This window comes from Amblyraja radiata, chromosome 45 (genome assembly GCF_010909765.2).
Source record: "Amblyraja radiata isolate CabotCenter1 chromosome 45, sAmbRad1.1.pri, whole genome shotgun sequence".
Taxonomy (NCBI): Eukaryota; Metazoa; Chordata; class Chondrichthyes; order Rajiformes; family Rajidae; genus Amblyraja; species Amblyraja radiata.
The window spans coordinates 6,277,748-6,297,536 of record NC_046000.1 but is presented as its reverse complement, the minus strand read 5'-3'; the positions used below and the strand labels follow the sequence as shown (position 1 = coordinate 6,297,536).

Here is a 19,789-nt window from a genome sequence, read left to right as displayed (position 1 = left end):
GAACGGAGACGATGAAACACTTTTTCTCACAGAGTTGTGTGTCTGTGGAATTCTCTGCCTCAAAGGGCGGTGGAGGCCGGTTCTCTGGATGCTTTCAAAAGAGAGCTAGATAGGGCTCTTAAAGATAGCGGAGTCAGGGGATATGGGGAGAAGGCAGGAACGGGGTACTGATTGGGGATGATCAGCCATGATCACATTGAATGGCGGTGCTGGCTCGAAGGGCCGAATGGCCTACTCCTGCACCTATTGTCTATTGTCTATCGTCTATCTCGAAGGAAAAGCCAATATGAGCGGCAGGACTGGTTTCCACCGATTGTTTTTTCTTCCCCCCCCCCTTCAGCGTTGACCTGGTACACGCCCAGATCCACGTGACAGAGGGCAAGAGTCTGGCCGAGCTGGGCCTGAAGCAGGAGAACATCCGCATCAATGGCTGTGCCATCCAGTGCAGGATCACCACCGAGGATCCCGCCCGCGGCTTTCAGCCCGACACTGGACGCATCGAGGTAAGGCCAAACACCCCCCCCCCCCACGGTGCCGATACTCCCCGTGTCCCGCGGCTTTCTCCAGTTGGCTGCCTGTGACCAGCGGTGGGCCACCGGGGGTCTTTGCCGCAACCGCCGTCCTTCACGTCAATCGCCATCTTCTTTGGTGCCGTGCCAACGGGATCAACAAGCTCCTCAGGAACGCCGGCTCCGTCCTGGGGGCGGAGTTGGAGTTGGAGTTGGATTCACGGGAGGTTGGTCTTGGAGGGGAGGATGCTCCTCAAACTGCGGAGCATCCTGGACAATACAGCTCACACCCCCTCCATGACACACTGGTCAACCTGAGGAGCACCTTCAGCAACAGACTGGTTCCACCAAGATGCAGCACAGAACGCCACAGGAGATCCTTCTTCCCTGTGGCTATCAAACTGTACAACCCCTCCCGCTTCTGACTCCCCTCCCCATCTTTGCACATCCCCAATCCTTTCCACTCGTCACTTGCATTTCATGTTTCATGTATTTTGAGTTTCACAACCGTTGGCAGATCAGTTTCTCTCCTGGGATAATTAAAGTGTTATCGTATCGTATCTTCTTGTTTCATATATCAATGATTTTGATGATGAATGACGAGGGGAAACATCCTCATCGTTCTAAGCTCCAGCGAGTACAGGCCCATTGCCGAATGCTCATCATAGGTTATCCCACTCATTCCTGGGATCATTCTCGTAAACCTCCTCTGGACCCTCCTCCAACGCCAGCACATCCGTCCTCAGATACGGGGCCCAAAACCGCTCACAATATTCCAAATGCAGTCTGACCACCGCCTTAAAAAGCCTCAGCATTGCATCCCTGGTTTTGTATTCTAGTCCTCTTGAAACAAAGGCTAACATTGCATTTGCCTTCCTTACTTCCAATTCAATTTATCCTGTGCAGGAAGGAACTGCAGATGCTGGCTTAAGTCGAAGATAGACACAAAATGCCGGAGTAACCCACTGGGCCAGGCAGCATCTCTGGAGAGAAGGAATGGGTGACGTATCGGGTCGAGATCCTTCTTCAGACTCATTAGTCAGAGCAGTCCGAAGAAGGGTCTCGACCCAAAACGTCACCCATTCCTTCTCTCCAGAGATGCTGCCTGTCCCACTGAGTTACTTTATCCTTTATCCTTTTGGCAATCCTGCCACCAGCACTCCCAATCCCTTTGCACCTCCGATTTCAGAGCCTTCTCGCCATTTAGAAAGTAGTTGATGCCTTTATTCCCACGAGGATAGGAGGCGGGGCAGGTGGCGTAGAGGAAGCAGGGACTCTCCGGAGGGACAGATTTGGGAAGCGGGCAAAGAAGTGACAGCATAGCAAAGTGTGCGGTCATGCATGTTGGTCGCTGGATTAATGACATGGACTATTTTCTAAATGGGGAGAAGATTCATCAAACGGAGCTGTGTCGTGACTAGGGAGTGCTGGTGCAGCATTCCCAAAATGTTCATTTGTAAGTTGAATCGGTAGTAACGAAGGCAAATGCAATGTCAGCATTTATTTCAAGAGGACTGGAATATAAATCAGGGATGCAATGCTGAGAATCCAAGCTGGTCAGATTGGATTCGGAGTATTGCGAGCAGTTTTGGGCAATCATATCTGAGGAAGGATGTGCTGGCTCTGGAGAGGGTCCAGAGGGGGTTTACAAGAACGATCCCAGGAATGAGTGGGTTAACATATGATGAGTGTTTGACGGCACTGGGCCTGTACTCGCCAGAGTCAAGATGAGGAGGAATGTTACCGAATAGTAGAAAGGACTGGATAGAGTGGATGTGTCCACTAATGGGAGAGTCTAGGACCAGAGGGCACAGCCTCAGAATCGAAGGACAAATTTTTAGAAAGGAGATGAGGGGGAATTTCTTTAGCCAGAGGATGGTGAATCTGTGGAATTCATTGCCACAGACAGCCAGGGAGGCCAAGTCAATGAGTGTTTTTAAAGCGGAGATTGACAGATTCTTGATTAGTGCGGGTGTCAAAGGTTACAGGGAGAAGGCAGGAGAATGGGGTTGAGAGGGGTAAATAGATCAGCACTATCGGCACAATCATACTATGTATAAAAGAGTAAGATGGCAGAGCAGCATGGTGGCCCAGCGGTAGAGTTGCTGCCTCACAGCGCCAGAGGCCCGGGTGCCATCCTGACCACGAGTGCCGTCTGTACGGAGTTTGTACCTTCTCCCCGTGGCCTGCGTGAGTTTTTTCCGGGTGCTCCGCTTTCCTCCCACAATCCAAAGACGTGCAGGTTTATAACGCGAGTGGCTTCGGTAACATTGTAAATTGTCGCCAGTGCGCGCCCTGTGGACTTCGGGAGCCGCGGACTCCGGTAGGAGGTGGCCGATTCGGATGTCCAAGCTGCTGAGGATGTCCTCCAGTCCCGATGTCGGACTTCCATCACCCCGGCGAGCGGGCCTGAACATCGGGCCGCCCGTAGCGGCGTCAGCAGGGGGTTCGGGAGCCCCCCCCCCCCCTGATCACGGGTGGACAACAGAGGAGGATGACTGAATTTTGGAGCCTTCCCTCACAGTGGGAAACTTTGATCCCGCTGTGTGGGGATGTCTGTGTTAAAGACTATCGTGCTCTTTATTATTCGTATGGCTGTATGGCGACCACACATTTCACTGTACCAATTGGTACAGGTGACAAATAAATGTATCTTGTATCTTGTGGGATGGCGCTCATCATCGTTGAGAACATCAACGGGCACGGTGCCTTACGATGCTGTGTGCGACACTGATCGCAACCTCTACTGAAGTGTGGGTGGCCGTTGGCTCGCAGGGAGCTCATCCGCCCCTTTGACAGGTCTTGTTTTTGGTCCTGCTGGGGGTCCACAGCCCCCTCCTCACCTGGCAACCAGGTGGGTGAGACGGTTTAGTCGTCGACTATCCGACCATGGAGCAGGTAGCACGGGATTACATGGTACACGTGGCGGGGGGAACTCCCCCCCCCCCCCCCCGCCCGACCTGACCTGTGCTGTGAGTGTAGGATGGTGCTAGTATATGGGGATCGCTGGTCGGCGTGGACCCCTTCGATGGGCCGAAGGGCCTGTTTCTGCACTGGGCTAAGTGTTCGGCTGGCAACTGGAAGGTAGCTGGTTCGAATCCCGCTTGGAGTGCATACTGTCGTTGTGTCCTTGGGCAAGACACTTCACCCACCTTTGCCTGTGTGTGTCCTTAGGCAAGACACTTCACCCATCTTTGCCTGTGTGTGTCCTTAGGCAAGACACTTCACCCATCTTTGCCTGTGTGTGTGAATGTAATTATGTGAAGCACTTTGGGGTCAATGCAAGTTGACTAAAAATGTGCTATATAAATAAAGAAATTTAATTTAATTTTAATTTAACTAAACTAAGCTGAACCACTCTGAGGTACTTAGGTGCTATCCCATACCATCCCATACCCTCCAAGTCCAAGATTTTAAAAAAATGTCTGAATCTTAACTTGGCCATCAAGGCCCGTTGTCCTGGCGATGGCACTTGGTTGTTGTAGGGTTCAGCCTTGCCAGGCTGAGGTGTCGTTGTCATCTACACCAGCACCTGCACCGCTGCAGGCTACGCATTTAATGCGCCCCTGAAAGCTGCAGCAAGCATGCATCTCGGAACGAGGAACTGCAGAGGCTGGCTTACCAGAAAGAGGCACAAAGTGCTGGAGTAACTCAGCGGGTCAGGCAGCATCCCAGCAGAAGATGGAGAGGTGACGTTTCGGGTCACTTCTTCAGGCTCAGAAGAAGAAGAAGGGTCTCGACCCGAAACATCACCTATTCCATGTTCTCCAGAGATGCTGCCTGACCCGCTGAGTTACTCCAGCACTTTCTATTCCCCCTCTTAGCTCTCTGTAGCCCTGCTCTTTTTGTCGTATATCTATACCAGACTAAATGGCACCCATTGGTTTCCAGAGGGCTAGTATGGACATTGTAGGCCAAATGGATTCTTGGGTTGGCAGCTCAGTCACTCAGGCCTGGTGGGCTGGCAGCTCAGTTACTCAGGGCTGGTGGGCTGGCAGCCCAGTCACTCAGGGTTGGTGGGCTGGCAGCTCAGTCACTCAGGGCCTGTGGGCTGGCAGCTCAGAAACTGCCAGAAATTCTGCCCAAAACAGGTGAGAGACTCTGTGAGGGAGAAGGGGGAGAGGGTGGAGAATCAATTTTGGACATTTTGGGCAAAAGGGACTGATTTCTCGGCTAATAGGGGCCTTGTGGGCTGAAATTTGTGGTTTCAGGCAGGCCAAACAACTCATTTCCATTTCCATTTCAATTTCAAGCACAGGGCAGGCAAAACAGCTCATTGCATTTTCATTTCATTTCTATTTCCATTGCAGTTTCAAGCACAGGGCAGGCCAAACAGCACATTGCATTTTCATTTAATTTCCATTTCCATTGCAGTTTCAAGCACAGGGCAGGCCAAACAACTCATTTCATTTTCATCAAGGGCTAACAAATCATTTATTGCAAGTACATTGCAGACTCACAGTTCAGTTGATTCACAGCTTAGAATCACAGTTGTGTCCTCTCCCTCGCGATCTTCCAGAGTGACTGACTCACGTCCTGGCATCCAGGGTTTTATAGTCCTGACTCCCCCTGGAAGGGGCGTTACCTTCATCATGCTGATAGACAGGCGAGAGGACCAATCAGCTGATCTCAAGACTTTTAGTTATATAGATATAGATCTGCACAGCGGGGCAGCGGTAGAGTTGCTGCCTCACAGCGCCAGAGAACCGGGTTCGATCCTGACTACGGGTGCTGTCTGTAAGGAGTTTTCACATTCTACCCGTGACCACGTGGGTTTTCTTCGGGTGCTCCGGTTTCCTCCCACAGTCCAAGGACGTGCAGGTTTGCAAGTTAATTGGCTTCTGCAAATTGTAAATTATCCCTAGATTTAATCGGAATCCAATCGGTAACATTTTCACACAAAGGGCGGTGGGTGTATGGAACGAGCTGCCGGAAGAGGTAATTGAGGCTGGGACTATCGCAACGTTTAAGAAACAATTTGACAGGTACACGGATAGGTCAGGTTTTGAGGGATATGGGCCAAACACAGGCAGGTGGGACTCGTGTAGGTGAGGCATGTTGGTCGGTGTGGGCAAGTTGGGCCGAAGGGCCTGTTTCCACACTGTATGACTCTATGACTCTATGTTGTGTAAGATAGTGCTAGTGTATAGGGTGGTCGCTGGACAGCACGGTCTCACTGGGCCGAAGGGCCTGTTTCCACGCTGTATGTCTCTATGTGTGTGAGATAGTGCTAGTGTACAGGGTGGTCGCTGGTCAGCGCAGTCTCGCTGGGCCGAAGGGCCTGTTTCCACGCTACATCTCTGAAGACTAAAGCACCTGAGATGCGCCCTATCCATGTCCTCTAGAGATGCTTGCTGCTAGACCCGCTGCGCTTTCTATTCCTGCTCTTGGCTCCCTGATGTCCAGCTCTTTGTGCCTTTTATATACAATCATCAAATCCCGTCAACAAATCATTTCTGCTTTGCTGCGATTTCGTTCATGTTAACAAAGAACTCCAGAGAGTTTGCGCAATGGTCCTGTTTGCCACCCAACCAAAGGATTGTCATGTAGTCTAGACCTGGGACACACTGAGCCTGTGTTTGTGTGAAAATGAGTCTTTCTCCTCAGCCCCGCGCTCTTCGGAAACAAAAGCAATTTGCATTCATACATCGCTTTTAATGGAAAAATGTCCCCGCGGCACTTTGCCCAGCTGTAAGTAATAGAGAAGCCAAACCCGGGAAGAAATCAGGAAGTTGAATGTCAAAGGAGCTGCCATAAATCTCCCAAGCCAGGCACACTTGCAAAAACAAAATTATAGACAAACATTCTGACGCCATTTTTCATCTCGGCTGCAAATTCCAGCTCGTCAATCATTCCTCTACTTTGTCGGAAGACGAGAGATGATTACCGGAGGTTTACAGGGAAGGCCCCCGATGGTTTGAAACAACGCCAGGCTTCGATAGGGTAGACAGTCAGAATCTTTTATCCCCCCAGGGTGGAAATATCAAATACCAGGGCTTGGGCAGTAGAGTTGCTGCCTCACAGCACCGGAGACCCAGGTTCAATCCTGACCACGGGTGCTGTCTGTACAGGGTTTGTACCTTCTCTCCGTGACCTGTGTGGGTTTTCTCCAGGAGCTCCGGTTTCCTCTCACACTCCAAAGATGTACAGGTTTGTAGGTTAATTGGCTTGGTAAAATTGTAAATTGTGTTTAGGATGATGTTAGTGTGCGGGGAAAACCCGCCCAGTCGTAGGGAGAAGGTGCGAACTCCGCAAACTCTTTGGAGACCCTTGGGCTGTCTTTTATCGGGCTTTATCTTGCACAAAACATTATTTCCTTGTCCTGTATCTGTACACTGTGGACGGCTCGATTGCAATCATGCATTGTCTTTCCGCTGACTGGATAGCACGCAACAAAAATGCTTTTCATTGTAGCTCGGTACACGTGACAATAATAAACGAAATAATGAACGAAATAATATTAAAACAAATCATAATAAACCATCCATGTACCTGTCCAAGTGCATTTCATAAGCTATTATATTCACTGCCTCAACTACCTCCTGAAATTCACACTCGCGATGAAGAGGAAAGTAAAACGGCTGCACAGCAACGGTAAGTCCTTTAGAGAGCGCGGAAGTGGGGGGGGAGAGGGGGAGAGGAGGGGGAGAAGTGGAGAGAGGGGGAGAGAAGGAGAGCGAAGGGGAGAGAGGGGGAGAGAAGGGGAGGGAGAAGGAGTGGAGACACTTTTAAGACGTATAATAAAGTTTAGCGGGCATTTTACTGACCGGCCAGTTTTCCTTGGCCAGTTTCGACTGCCTGTAACTAAATAGCGACCCCACTCCACTGCTCTACGAGTCAAAAAGAACCATGCCGACCAGATTTTACTCCCGGAAAAATTTCAACATGCGGAAACATTTTCTGCGACCTAGCTGAGGCGGCGAGTATTCGGGAACTTCCCTCGAGCATGAATGAGAGTTCCAGCGACCTCATAGGACCTCCTTGGACCACGTGTCGACCATGCTGCGAGTTTGAAGGCCGAAGACACTCGCAGATTAGGTCGCCCAAGTGGGACAGCCCCTTAAATCTTCCCCTCTCGCACTTAATAATGCCCGGAAATTTGTTCCCGATTTAATCTAAACTGAGTGTGAAACTTCCTGCTGCCATCCCTCAACGTCCCCTTCCAGAAAAACAAGTTACTGTCTACCGTTTCCAACCCCAGATTCATTTTTTAAATGTCTCAATTAGAATTCCTCTCAGCTATTGAACCTCTGGAGAATACTGGCCTAGTTTCAAGCAGTCTCCTCTGATCAGTTAACCCTTTTATCATTCTAATGCCTTCTCCTAGGCCAGTAAATCTTGCCCGCAGTTTGGTGCCAGCGCTGAGCTCAGCTATTTACCCTGTCCCATTTAGATGCCTTTTTTTTTAATGTTCCTCATGAATTATGCAGCAGCGTTCTGACTGTCATAAATGATTCAGTTTATAAATGATCTGTTATTGATCTCCAGTTGGCATCAAAGCATTGGACGTCCCCCTAACTCTTCTCTGACGAGCGTTGGCACAGCGGCAGAGCTGCTGCCCTCGCGATGCCAGAGACCCGGGTCCTGACGACGGGCTCTGTCTGCCCGTAGGGTTTGAGTTTGCACATTCTTCCCCCCATGACCTGCGTGAGTTTTCTCCGGGGGCTCCGCTTTCCTCCCACCCTCCAAAGACGTGCAGGTGGCCAAGATGTCCATCCGCCAGGCGGAAGAGGGCTCTGCCCGAGCCGGCTGCCTGCCCCTTTTCCGGGGTTACGTCCGTGCCCGGGTGATGATGGATGGGATTTATATAGCGCCTTTCTAATACTCAAGGCGCTTTACATCGCATTATTCATTCACTCCTCAGTCACACTCGGTGGTGGTAAGCTACTTCTGTAGCCACAGCTGCCCTGGGGCAGACTGACGGAAGCGTGGCTGCCAATCTGCGCCTACGGCCCCTCCGACCACCACCAATCACTCACACACATTCACACACATTCACACACAGGCAAAGGTGGGTGAAGTGTCTTGCCCAAGGACACAACGACAGTATGCACTCCAAGCGGGATTCGAACCGGCTACCTTCCGGTTGCCAGCCGAACACTTAGCCCATTGTGCCATCTGTCGTCCCAATGGTGGCACTAGAGAGGGACCACGCTCTGTCCACGGGCGCCCGGGGGGATTTCCGGGACCGCTGGGCACCGCGGGGGGTGGAATACTTCCTGGACAAGGATTGTAATATAGTTATATAATAGTATATTGTTTGTCGTGTATTATGGTGGTGGGTTCTGTTTTGTGTTATTGTATTGTATATATTATTTTTAATAATTAAATACATTTTTTAATTAAAAAAGACATACAGGTTTTTAGGTTGATTGGTAAAAATTCAAAATTGTCCCTAGTGTGTAGTATAGTGCTAGTGTACGGGCATCGCTGGTCGACGTGGACTCGGTGGGCCAAAGGATCTGTTTCCGTGCCATATCTCTAAACTAAACTAAACCAGGTTATAGAAACATAGAAACATAGAAAATAGGTGCAGGAGTAGGCCATTCGGCCCTTCGAGCCTGCACCACCATTCAAGATGATCATGGCTGATCATCCAACTCAGTATCCTGTACCTGCCTTCTCTCCATAACCCCTGATCCCTTTAGCCACAAGGGCCACATCTAACTCCCTCTTAAATATAGCCAATGAACTGGCCTCAACTACCTTCTGTGGCAGAGAATTCCACAGATTCACCCCTCTCTGTGTGAAAAATGTATTTCTCATCTCGGTCCTAAAAGATTTCCCCCTTATCCCTAAACTGTGACCCCTTGTCCTGGACTTCCCCAACATCGGGAACAATCTTCCTGCATCTAGCCTGTCCAACCCCTTAAGAATTTTATACGTTTCTATAAGCTTCTATTATAAGTTTCTATTATATAAGTTTCTATTATGAAAAATTGGAGCAGGGTCTTGATAAACTGGCCAGTGGGCTGAGGAATGGCCAATGCAGTTTATTGCAGATAATGGATTTGGGGAAGACCAACCAGGAACCTCCCAATGAATGGTCGGGCTCGGCAGAGTGTTGTCGGGAACAAAGAGTACAGATACATAGTTCGTTACACACTCGGGGGCCGATTCACACTCCAAAGACGTACAGGTTTGTAGGTTAATCAGCTTCAGTAAAATGGTAAATAGTCCCTCGTGTGTAGGGTCGTGATCGCTGGTCAGTGTGGACTTGATGGGCCGAAGTGCCTGTCTCTGCGCTGTGCCTCTAAACTGTGACTGATTTACTCTGGTTACCTGATTCAAATTCTTCCTCGATCTGCCCATTTATAGAGTCACAGGGTTGTACAGCATAGAAGCAGGCCCTTCGGCCCTACTCATCCATGCCGACCAAGGTGTCCCATCTAAGCTCATCACATTTATAGTGTTACAGAGTCATACACATGGAAACAGGCCCTTCAGCCCAACTCATCCATGCCGAACAAGGTGCCCCATCTAAGCTCATCACATTTATAGTGTTACAGAGTCGTACAGCATAGAAGCAGGCCCTTCGGCCCAACTCATCCATGCCGAACAAGATGCACCATCTAAGGTAGTCCCATTTATAGAGTCACCAGACTAAATGGGACCTGTTGGGTTCCAGCTTCACACGGGAGGGCTTGTCCCCTAACGCAATCTTCCACCTCTCCACCAATTCCAATATACACACAGACACACACACACACACACACACACACACACACACACACACACACACACACACACACACACACACAAAAAACCAACACAACACAAAACACACACACACACACACAGAACAGACTCCACACACACAACACACACACACAAAAAACACACACAAATCAAACACACACAACACACACACAACAGACACTTCACAACACACAACACAACACACAAACACACACAAAACACACACACAACACACACACACACACACCACCACACACACACACACACACACACACAGACTCTCACACACACACACACTCACACACACACACACACACACACACACACACACACACACACACACACACACACACACACACACACACACACTCACACACACACACACACACACAGACTCTCACACACACACACACTCACATACACACTCACACACACACACATACAAACACACACACATACAAACACACACACACTCACATACACACTCACACTCACACACACACACAGACTCACACACACTGACTCACACACCATATATATGACAGTAAACTTTCTTGAATCTACTCACACGGCTCTCCACTGTGGGGCTTCCGCAGTCAGCGGTACTTCCACAATCAGCACGATCTTTGTACTCACCGGAAACTACGCAATCAGTGCGACCTGTCCACTAAGCGGAAGTCACGAAATGAGCGGGACTTTTGGACTAAACACAGTCGGACCTAATAAAGCATTTATTCCTTTCAAACACAGTCGGACCTAATAAAGCATTTATTCCTTCCAAACACAGTTGGACCTAATAACGCATTTATTCCTTCCAAACACAGTCAGACCTAATAATGCATTTATTCCTTCCAAACACAGTCGGACTTAATAAAACATTTATTCCTTCCAAACACAGTTGGACCTAATAGAGCATTGCAGTTTCAAGCACAGGCAGCGCAGCAGGCCAAACAACTCATGGCATTGTCATTTCATTTCATTTCCAATTAAGCATAGCACTTTCAAGCACAGGCAGGGCAGCAGGCCAAACAACTCATGGCATTGTCATCAAGGGCTAACAAATCATTTATTGCAAGTACATTGCAGTCTCACAGTTCAGATGATGCACAGCTTAGAATGATAGTTGTGGCCTCTCCCTCGCGATCATGCAGAGTGACTGACTCATGTCCAGGCACCTGGGGTTTTATAGTCCTGCCCCAAGACCCCCCCCCCTCCCCCCCCCAATCACTGCGTTATCTTCATCGTATTGATTGACAGGCGAGAGGACCAATCAGCAGATCTCAAAGTTTTTTAAACACACATAACTTTTTTATTTCTCATCGATGGGAAAAATCCTCGGGGCCTGCTCAGCGGACGAGGACTGTGAGTAAAATGGCCAAAAATCACAGTGATGCAAGGTAGCGTTTTTTCTAAAATCAATATACAGCGCAGATAGGAAGTGGTCAAGATGACACTTTTAATTATATAGATACAGCAGGGAAACAGACCCTTCGGCCCAGGTCAACCATGCTGGCGAAGATGCCCCATCGAAGCTAGCTCCATTTGCCTCCTTGGCCGATATCCTATAAAGCCTTTTTTTAATCCATGTCGCTGTTCAAATACCTGTTAAATGTTAATGAGCAGAATTAGGCCATTCGGCCCATCAAGTCTACTCCGCCATTCAATCATGGCTGATCTATCTCTCCCTCACAACCCCATTCTCCTGCCTTCTCCCCATAACCTCTGACACCCGTACTAATCAAGAATCAATCGAGCTCCACTTTAAAAACATCCAGTGACTTGGCCTCCATAGCCTTCTGTGGCAAAGAATTCCACAGATTCACCACCCTCTGACTTGTAGAAATTCCTCATCTCCTTTCTAAAGGTACGTCCTTTAATTCTGTGGCTGTGCCCTCTGGTCCACTAGTGGAAACATCCTCTCCACGTCCACTCCATCCAGGCCTCACCCCGAATCTCCCAATAAGATATTTTACCAAAATGATCATTAGATGATTGAATTAAGTTGAAAGATTTTTAAAGCACCAATCGTAGCTGCATTGTAGCTGCCATCTATTGTTTAATTGAATTAAAGATAGCGGAGTCAGGGGATATGGGGAGAAGGCAGGAACGGGGTACTGATTGGGGATGATCAGCCATGATCACATTGAATGGCGATGCTGGCTCGATGGTCCAAATGGCCTCCTCCTGCACCTATTGTCTATTGTCTATTGAATTGCCAGGGTGGTGCAGAGGTAGAGATGTTGCCGTATAACGGCAGAGCCCCGGGTTAGGTTAGGGGTACAAACTCCGTACAGACAGCACCCGTAGTCAGGATGGGACAGCACCCGTAGCCAGGACTGGGTCTCCGGCCCTGCAAGCGCTGTAAGGCAGCAACTCTACCACTGCGCCACCCTTATTGCGAGATCATATTTCCAGCAGCTCCAGCTACAACAATGGCAATTGGGTGCAAGTCTGTGGTGTGCTCCCAGATTTATCCTGAAATTAGCCTCTAATCACAGAGATGAGTGTTAACACTTAGGGCATTTGTTGAATAGGTCTCTTTTCTTGCCCTTGACACTTTATGATTCGTAATTGCACCACTTTCCCGCTAAATAGCTCTGAGAGTACTTTTGCTAATGCGAGTCAATTTATATAAATCAAAGTGGCGCTGCGATCATTCGAGATTTCGCTTCTTGCAGCTGGTCTGCCGAACAAATGCTCTGAGTTTCACACCCCCGCACTCCACAAACGCGAGGATGCCTGTGTGATTGTGTCGCATGTTCAGCTTGGTTTCGTTTGGAGACTCAGCATGGAAAAGGCCCTTCAGCCTCCACACCACAGGTGCTGCCATCTGAAGATCGTAAGGGATAGGAGCAGAATTAGGCCACTCGGCACATCAATCGTGCCTGATTTATCTCTCGCTCTTTCACGACCTAATTCACAACTTTTTTTCATCGTGGACATTTTACATCAGGCTAGAAAAACGCCCCGACCTACTTGATGCCACGAGTACCTACGACTAGCATCACGGCCTACCTACGACCTACCTACGACCTTGTGGCGACCATGCTGCGAGTATGAGTCAAGGGCAAACTCGGCAGAGGTCGTGAATTAGGTCGTGAAAGTGGGACAGGCCCTTGAGCCTATTCTCCTGCCTTCTCCCCATAACCCCTGACACCCGTACTAATCAAGAATCTATCTATCTCTGCCTTAAATATATCCACTGACTTGGCCTCCACCGCCTTCTGTGGTAAAGAATTCCACAGATTCACCACCCACTGACTAAAGAAATTCCTCCTCATCTCCTTCCCAAAAGAACGACCCTTTAATTCTGAGGCTGTGGTCTCTGGTCCTCGACTTTCCCACTAGTGGAAACATTCTCTCCACATCCACTCTATCCTAGCCTTTCACTATTCGGTAAGCTTCAATGAGGTTCCCCCTGATTCTTCTAAACTCCAGCGAGTACAGGCCCAGTGCCGACAAACAGTCTGCATGGAGTTTGCACGTTCTCCCCGTGACCCACGTGGGTTTTCACCGAGATCTTCGGTTTCCTCCCAAATACCAAAGACGTACAGTTTTGTAGTTTAATTATATTGGTGTAACAATGTAAATATGTCCCCAGTGTGTGTAGGGTAGCGTTAATGTGCGGGGATCGCTGGTCGGTGCGGACTCGATGGGCCGAAGGACCTGTTTCCGCACTGTATCTCTAAACTAAACTAAACTGAACCAAAGACCACCGAGTCCGCGCCGACCAGCGATCCCCGCACACCAATACTGTCTGACACCACTCGGGAGATGGTGCAGTATATTAAACAAGGCGGGGAGGCACAGAGGCGGCACGGTGGAGCAGCAGTAGAGCTGCTGCCTCACAGAGCCACAGACCCGGGTTCAATCCTGACCACGGGTGCTGTCTGCAAAGAGTTTGCACGTTACTTAAGAATAAGGAGTAAGCCATTTAGAACGGAGACGAAGAAACACTTTTTCTCACAGAGAGTGGTGAGTCTGTGGAATTCTCAGAGGGCAGTGGAGGCAGGTTCTCTGGATGCTTTCAAGAGAGAGCTTAATATGGCTCTTAAAAATAGCGGAGTCAGGGGATATGGGGAGAAGGCAGGAACGGGGTACTGATTGAGAATGATCAGCCATGATCACATTGAATGGCGGTGCTGGCTCGAAGGGCCGAATGGCCTACTCCTGCACCTATTGTCTATTGTCTATTGTTACTCTGGGTGCTCCAGTTTCCTCCCACATCCCAGCGATGTGTGGACCTGCAGGTTAATTGGCTTCTGTAAATTGTTCCGAATGTGTAGGATAGAACTACAGAATCTCCCCGATTTACGAAGCTTCGACTTACGATCTTTCGACTTCCTGATGGTGCAAACGCTGGGGACGGCAGCGAGGCGCGGCTCACGTCCGATCACGTGATCAAATTGTATTAAATGCGTTTTCGACTTACGATGTTTTGGATTTACGATGGGTATATGGGAACGTATCGCCATCGTAGGATGAGGAGCAGCTGTAGAGTGAACCGCTGATCGTTGGTCGGCATAGACTCGCTGGGCTGAAGGGCCGATTAGGAAAAGGGGAGATGCAACGAGACCTGGGTGTCATGGTACACCAGTCATTGAAAGTAGGCATGCAGGTGCAGCAGGCAGTGAAGAAAGCGAATGGTATGTTAGCATTCATAGCAAAAGGATTTGAGTATAGGAGCAGGGAGGTTCTACTGCAGTTGTACAGGGTCTTGGTGAGACCACACCTGGAGTATTGCGTACAGTTTTGGTCTCCTAATCTGAGGAAATACATTCTTGCCATAGAAGGTTCACCAGACTGATTCCTGGGATGTCAGGACTTTCATATGAAGAAAGACTGGATAGACTCGGCTTGTACTCGCTAGAATTTAGAAGATTGAGGGGGGATCTTATAGAAACTTACAACATTCTTAAGGGGTTGGACAGGCTAGATGCAGGAAGATTGTTCCCGATGTTGGGGAAGTCCAGAACAAGGGGTCACAGTTTAAGGATAAGGCGGAAATCTTTTAGGACCGAGATGAGAAAAACATTTTTCACACAGAGAGTGGTGAATCTGTGGAATTCTCTGCCACAGACGGTAGTTGAGGCCAGTTCATTGGCTATATTTAAGAGGGAGTTAGATGTGGCCCTTATGGCTAAAGGGATCAGGGGGTATGGAGAGAAGGCAGGTACAGGATACTGAGTTGGATGATCAGCCATGATCATATTGAATGGCGGTGCAGGCTCGAAGGGCCGAATGGCCTACTCCTGCACCTATTTTCTCAGTTTCTATGTTTCTAAAAGCTTGGTTTCAGCTTCAGGTTTAGTGATATCACGTACACCGAGGTAGGGCGCAAGGCTTTTTATTAGGATTGGGGTTTTATTGTCACCAGGCCAATTAACCTACAAATCTTTGGAGTCTTTGTAGTGTGAAAGGAAACGGAAGATCTCGGAAAAAACCCACGCAGGTCACGGAGAGAACGTCCAAACTCCGTGCAGACAGCACCCGCAGTCAGGATCGAACCCGGGTCTCTGGCACTGTGAGGCAGCAGCTCTACCCGCTGTGCCACCGTGTCGCCTGCTTCGGGTCTCTATCCAAAGCGGGAGCTCTCCACGTTCTCCAGAGATGCTGTCTGACCAGCTAGGTTGCTCCAGCACTCTGTGCCCTTTACTGCTATGAAGTTGATGTGCTGATGGGTCTGAGACGGGGAATTTTGTACAGCATGGACGAGTTGGGCCGAATGGCCTGTTTTGTTGCTGCATGACCTGCTGATTACAAGACGGGCTAACAGAATCAAGGGATGTGGGGGAAAAGCAGGAACGGGGAACTGATTCTGGATGATCAGCCATGATCATATTGAATGGCGGTGCTGGCTCGAAGGGCCGAATGGCCTACTCCTGCACCTATTGTCTATATTTCTAAGACGGATGTTTTAGCTGCACCTTCCTCACCAGAACAAAGGGCTCAAGTGGGTGGTAGTGAAGATGGTTGTCAAATATCGCAGCAGGATCTTGATCGGTTGGCCAGGTGGGCTGATGGGATTTAATGCAGAGAAATGTGAGGTGTTACATTTTGGGAAGTCTAACATGGGGCAGGACCTACACAGTGAAAGGTAGGCCTCTGGGGAGTGTTGTAGACCAGAGGGGTCTAGGAGTGCGCCTACATAGTTCCTTGAAAGTGGCTTCACTGGTAAATAGGGTGGTCAAAAAGGCTTTAGGCACATTGGCCTTCATCAGTCAAAGCATTGAATATAGAAGTTGGGAGGTCATGTTGCAGTTGTATAAGACGTTGTTGAGGCCACATTTAGAGTATTGTGTTCAGTTCTGGGCACCGTGTTAAAGGAAAGATGTTGTCAAGCTGGGAAGGGTACAGAGAAGATTTACGAGGATGTTGCCAGGACTCGAGGTCCTGAGCTATGGGGAGAGGTTGAGCATGCTGGGTCTCTATTCCTTGGAGCACAGGAGGATGAGGGGTGATCTTATAGAGGTGTAGAAAATCATGAGAGGAATAGATCGGGTAGACGCACAGAGTCTCTTGCCCAGAGTAGGGGAAGCGAGGACCAGAGGACATGGGTTTAAGGTGAAGGGCAAAAGATTCAAAATGGACTGTCTTTTTCACACAAAGGGTGGTGGGTGTATGGAACGATCTGTTAGAGGAGGTAGTTGAGGCTGGGACTATCGCAGCATTTAGACAGGTACATGGATAGGATAGGTTTAGAGAGAGGCAGGTTGGACTAGTGTAGCTGGGACATATTGGTCAGCCTGGGCAAGTTGGGCCGAAGGGCCTGTTTCCACTCTGTTTGACTCAGTGGCTCGATTGCAATCCGACCATCATCAATGTGGGTTTAGAAGGCACAGCTTCTGAAAAGGCAGCACTGGAGTGAAATCGTTATTGTATTAATAGGCAGGTGAATCAATATTAAAATTCACAGGACACCCATTTGGGAGAGAGATGCCAGGATGAGGTCATTACGATAGTAAAGGAATTGTCCAGAATCGGTCAGATTTCAAATGCGTTGCGAGTTCTCTAACAGAGAATTGATTCAACGCATTGATTTGATAGCTCATTTAGTCGCAGTGTTCTGCGGATTAGTTTAGTGTAGTTTAGTTCAGAGATACAGCACAGAAACGGGCCCTTCAGCCCACCGGGTCCGTGCCGACCAGCAATCCCCGCGCATTAACACTGTCCGACACACACTGGGGACTATCTTACATTTAGACCAAGCCAATTAACCTACGAAACTGAGGGTGGGAGGAAAACGAAGATCTTTGAGAAAACCCACGCAGGTCACGGGGAGAACGTACAAACTCCGTACAGACAGCACCCGTGGTCAGGATGGAACCCGGGTCTCTGGCGCTGTGAGGCAGCAACTCTACCGCTGCGCCACCGTGCGCCCTCGATGTTTATCTGATTATCTGTGGGGTGTGTGGTGATTGTCACTGCCTCCTGTACATGAGTTGACACTTCCCCTTCCTGCCCAAGTGCCTCTTATTCTCTTCAAAAGATAACACATGATGTTATGTTAACGATGGCAGAAATTGCTCACATACTTAACTCCAGCCATTAAATATTCAGTAGGATTCAGAATTAGACCTGGTTTGCTTTGACCCCTTGGGATATATGCTCCCCGCAACAGATGACAAGGGCCTTTTATGGTTGTATTGGAGTGTAGGAGTGATGAATCTCATCTGGGAATAAAGACTAGGCAACAGAATGCTGGTGGTTTGATCAGTGCTGAGTGCTCTAGTTCTGAGCGTTTGTGGTGGAGCAGCGGTAAGGGCCTGTCCCACCAGCATGCGCCTGCATGCGGCAAGCACGACCAAACCGGAAGTGGGGGCCGCGCGGAGGTCGAGTGAGTGACGTGAAGCTCGAGCGAAATCCGCGGGAAGTTCGCACGTGACGTACGCCGTCAAGACGCTGCGCACGCCCGTCGAGGCGGCTGCGGGCCGCGCAGAATTTTTGAACACGGTCAGTTTTTCGGATCCCCCCGCGATGTCGGGACCAGCTCCGCACAACTCCATACGGCTCCGGCGATCGAAGTGGGACCGGCCCCGCGAGGCCGTACGGCTCAAGCGACCACGTTAGGTCGCGCTTGCCGCATGCAGTCGCATGCTCGTGGGACGGGCCCTGTAGAGTTGCTGCCTCACAGCGCCGGAGACCCCGGTTCCATGCTGACTACATTTGTAGAGTCATGGAGTCATACAGCAGAGAACCAGGCCCTTCGGCCCAACTGATCAAGATGCCCCATCTAAGATAGCCTCATTTGTAGAGTCACAGACTTGTACAGCAGGGCGGCACAGTGGCGCAGCGGTAGAGTTGCTGCCTCACAGCGCCAGAGACCCGGGTTCCATCCTGACTACGTGTGCTGTCTGTACGGAGTTTGCACGTTCCCCCCGTGACCGCGTGAATTTACCACGGGTGCTCCGTTTTCATAACAAATGTACAGGTTTGTAGGTTAATTGGCTTGGGTGAAATTATAAATTATTCCTAGTTTGTAAGACAGTGCGAGTGTACAGGGGGTTAGCTGGTCGGCACGGACTCGATGGGCCGAAGGGCCTGTTTCCGCGCTGTATCTCTAAACTGAACTAAACTAGTGTACGGGTGATCGCTGGTCAGTGCGGACTCAGTGGGCCGAAGGGCCTGTTTGCATGCTGCGTCTCTGAACCTAACTCAACTCAGCGGGTCGGGCAGCCTCCGTGAAGGGGACTGTTTCGGGTCTGGAGAACGGTCTCCTCTTGAAACGTCGCCTGTCCCGATCGCTCCCCAGAACTCTGCCTGACCCGCTAAATTCCTCCAATGATAATCTGGCAGTTCTTGTGCTTAACATTACTGCGGTTAATTTTTTAATCTTGTCAAAATGTATTTAATTACTGGAATCTAAGTTCCTCGGTTCTCTGCTCAGCGCTGAATTTGTGACTCTTGATCAATGCTTTACAATTATGGCTGGCAGTCCACTAATTTCATTTCTACAACAATCTATAATGTCTTTCCACATTAGTCCTCCCAGAGTAAATCACAACACCCGACAAATTCAATATCAACTGCAAACTTTATAAAAACTATCTCCGACGCTGAGCTTGCCTAGAGAATTGAGCTATAAACGATCATGAGAGGAATAGATCGGGTGGATGCACAGAGTCTCTTGCCCAGAGTGGGGGAATCGAGGACCAGAGGACTTTGGTTTAAGGTGAAGGGGAAAAATAGAATAGGAGTCTGAGGGGTAACATTTTCACACAAAGGGTGGTGGGTATATGGAACCAGCTGCTGGAGCAGGTAGTTGAGGCTGGGACTATTGCAACGTTTAAGAAACATTTGGACAGGTACATGGATAGGACAAGTTTGGAGGGATATGGGCAAAACACAGGCAGGTGGGACTCATGTAGCTGGGACATGTTGGCTGGTGTGGGCTAGTTGAGCCGAAGGGCCTGTTTCCACGCTGTATCACTCTGAGACTCTATGACTAAGATGGGTGGTCATGTTGCAGTTACATAAGCCACATCCAGAGTACTGCGTTCATTTTTGGGCACCGTGTTGTAGGAAAGATGTTGCCAAGCTGGCGATACAGGGTTCGGAGAAGATTTACGAGGCTGTTGCCA

The 19,789-nt window shown here is 49.4% G+C and overlaps 1 protein-coding gene across 1 annotated transcript in view; it reads left to right on the top strand.

Annotated features, from left to right (window-relative positions):
• The window catches only part of LOC116968452 (pyruvate carboxylase, mitochondrial-like), a 266,712-nt gene that overhangs the window by 164,141 nt on the left and 82,782 nt on the right, over positions 1-19,789 (top strand). Inside the window, exon 8 of the mRNA XM_033015217.1 lies at positions 341-503. Within this exon, the coding sequence (XP_032871108.1) occupies positions 341-503 (163 nt within the window). The remainder of the gene's footprint in view (positions 1-340; positions 504-19,789) is intronic.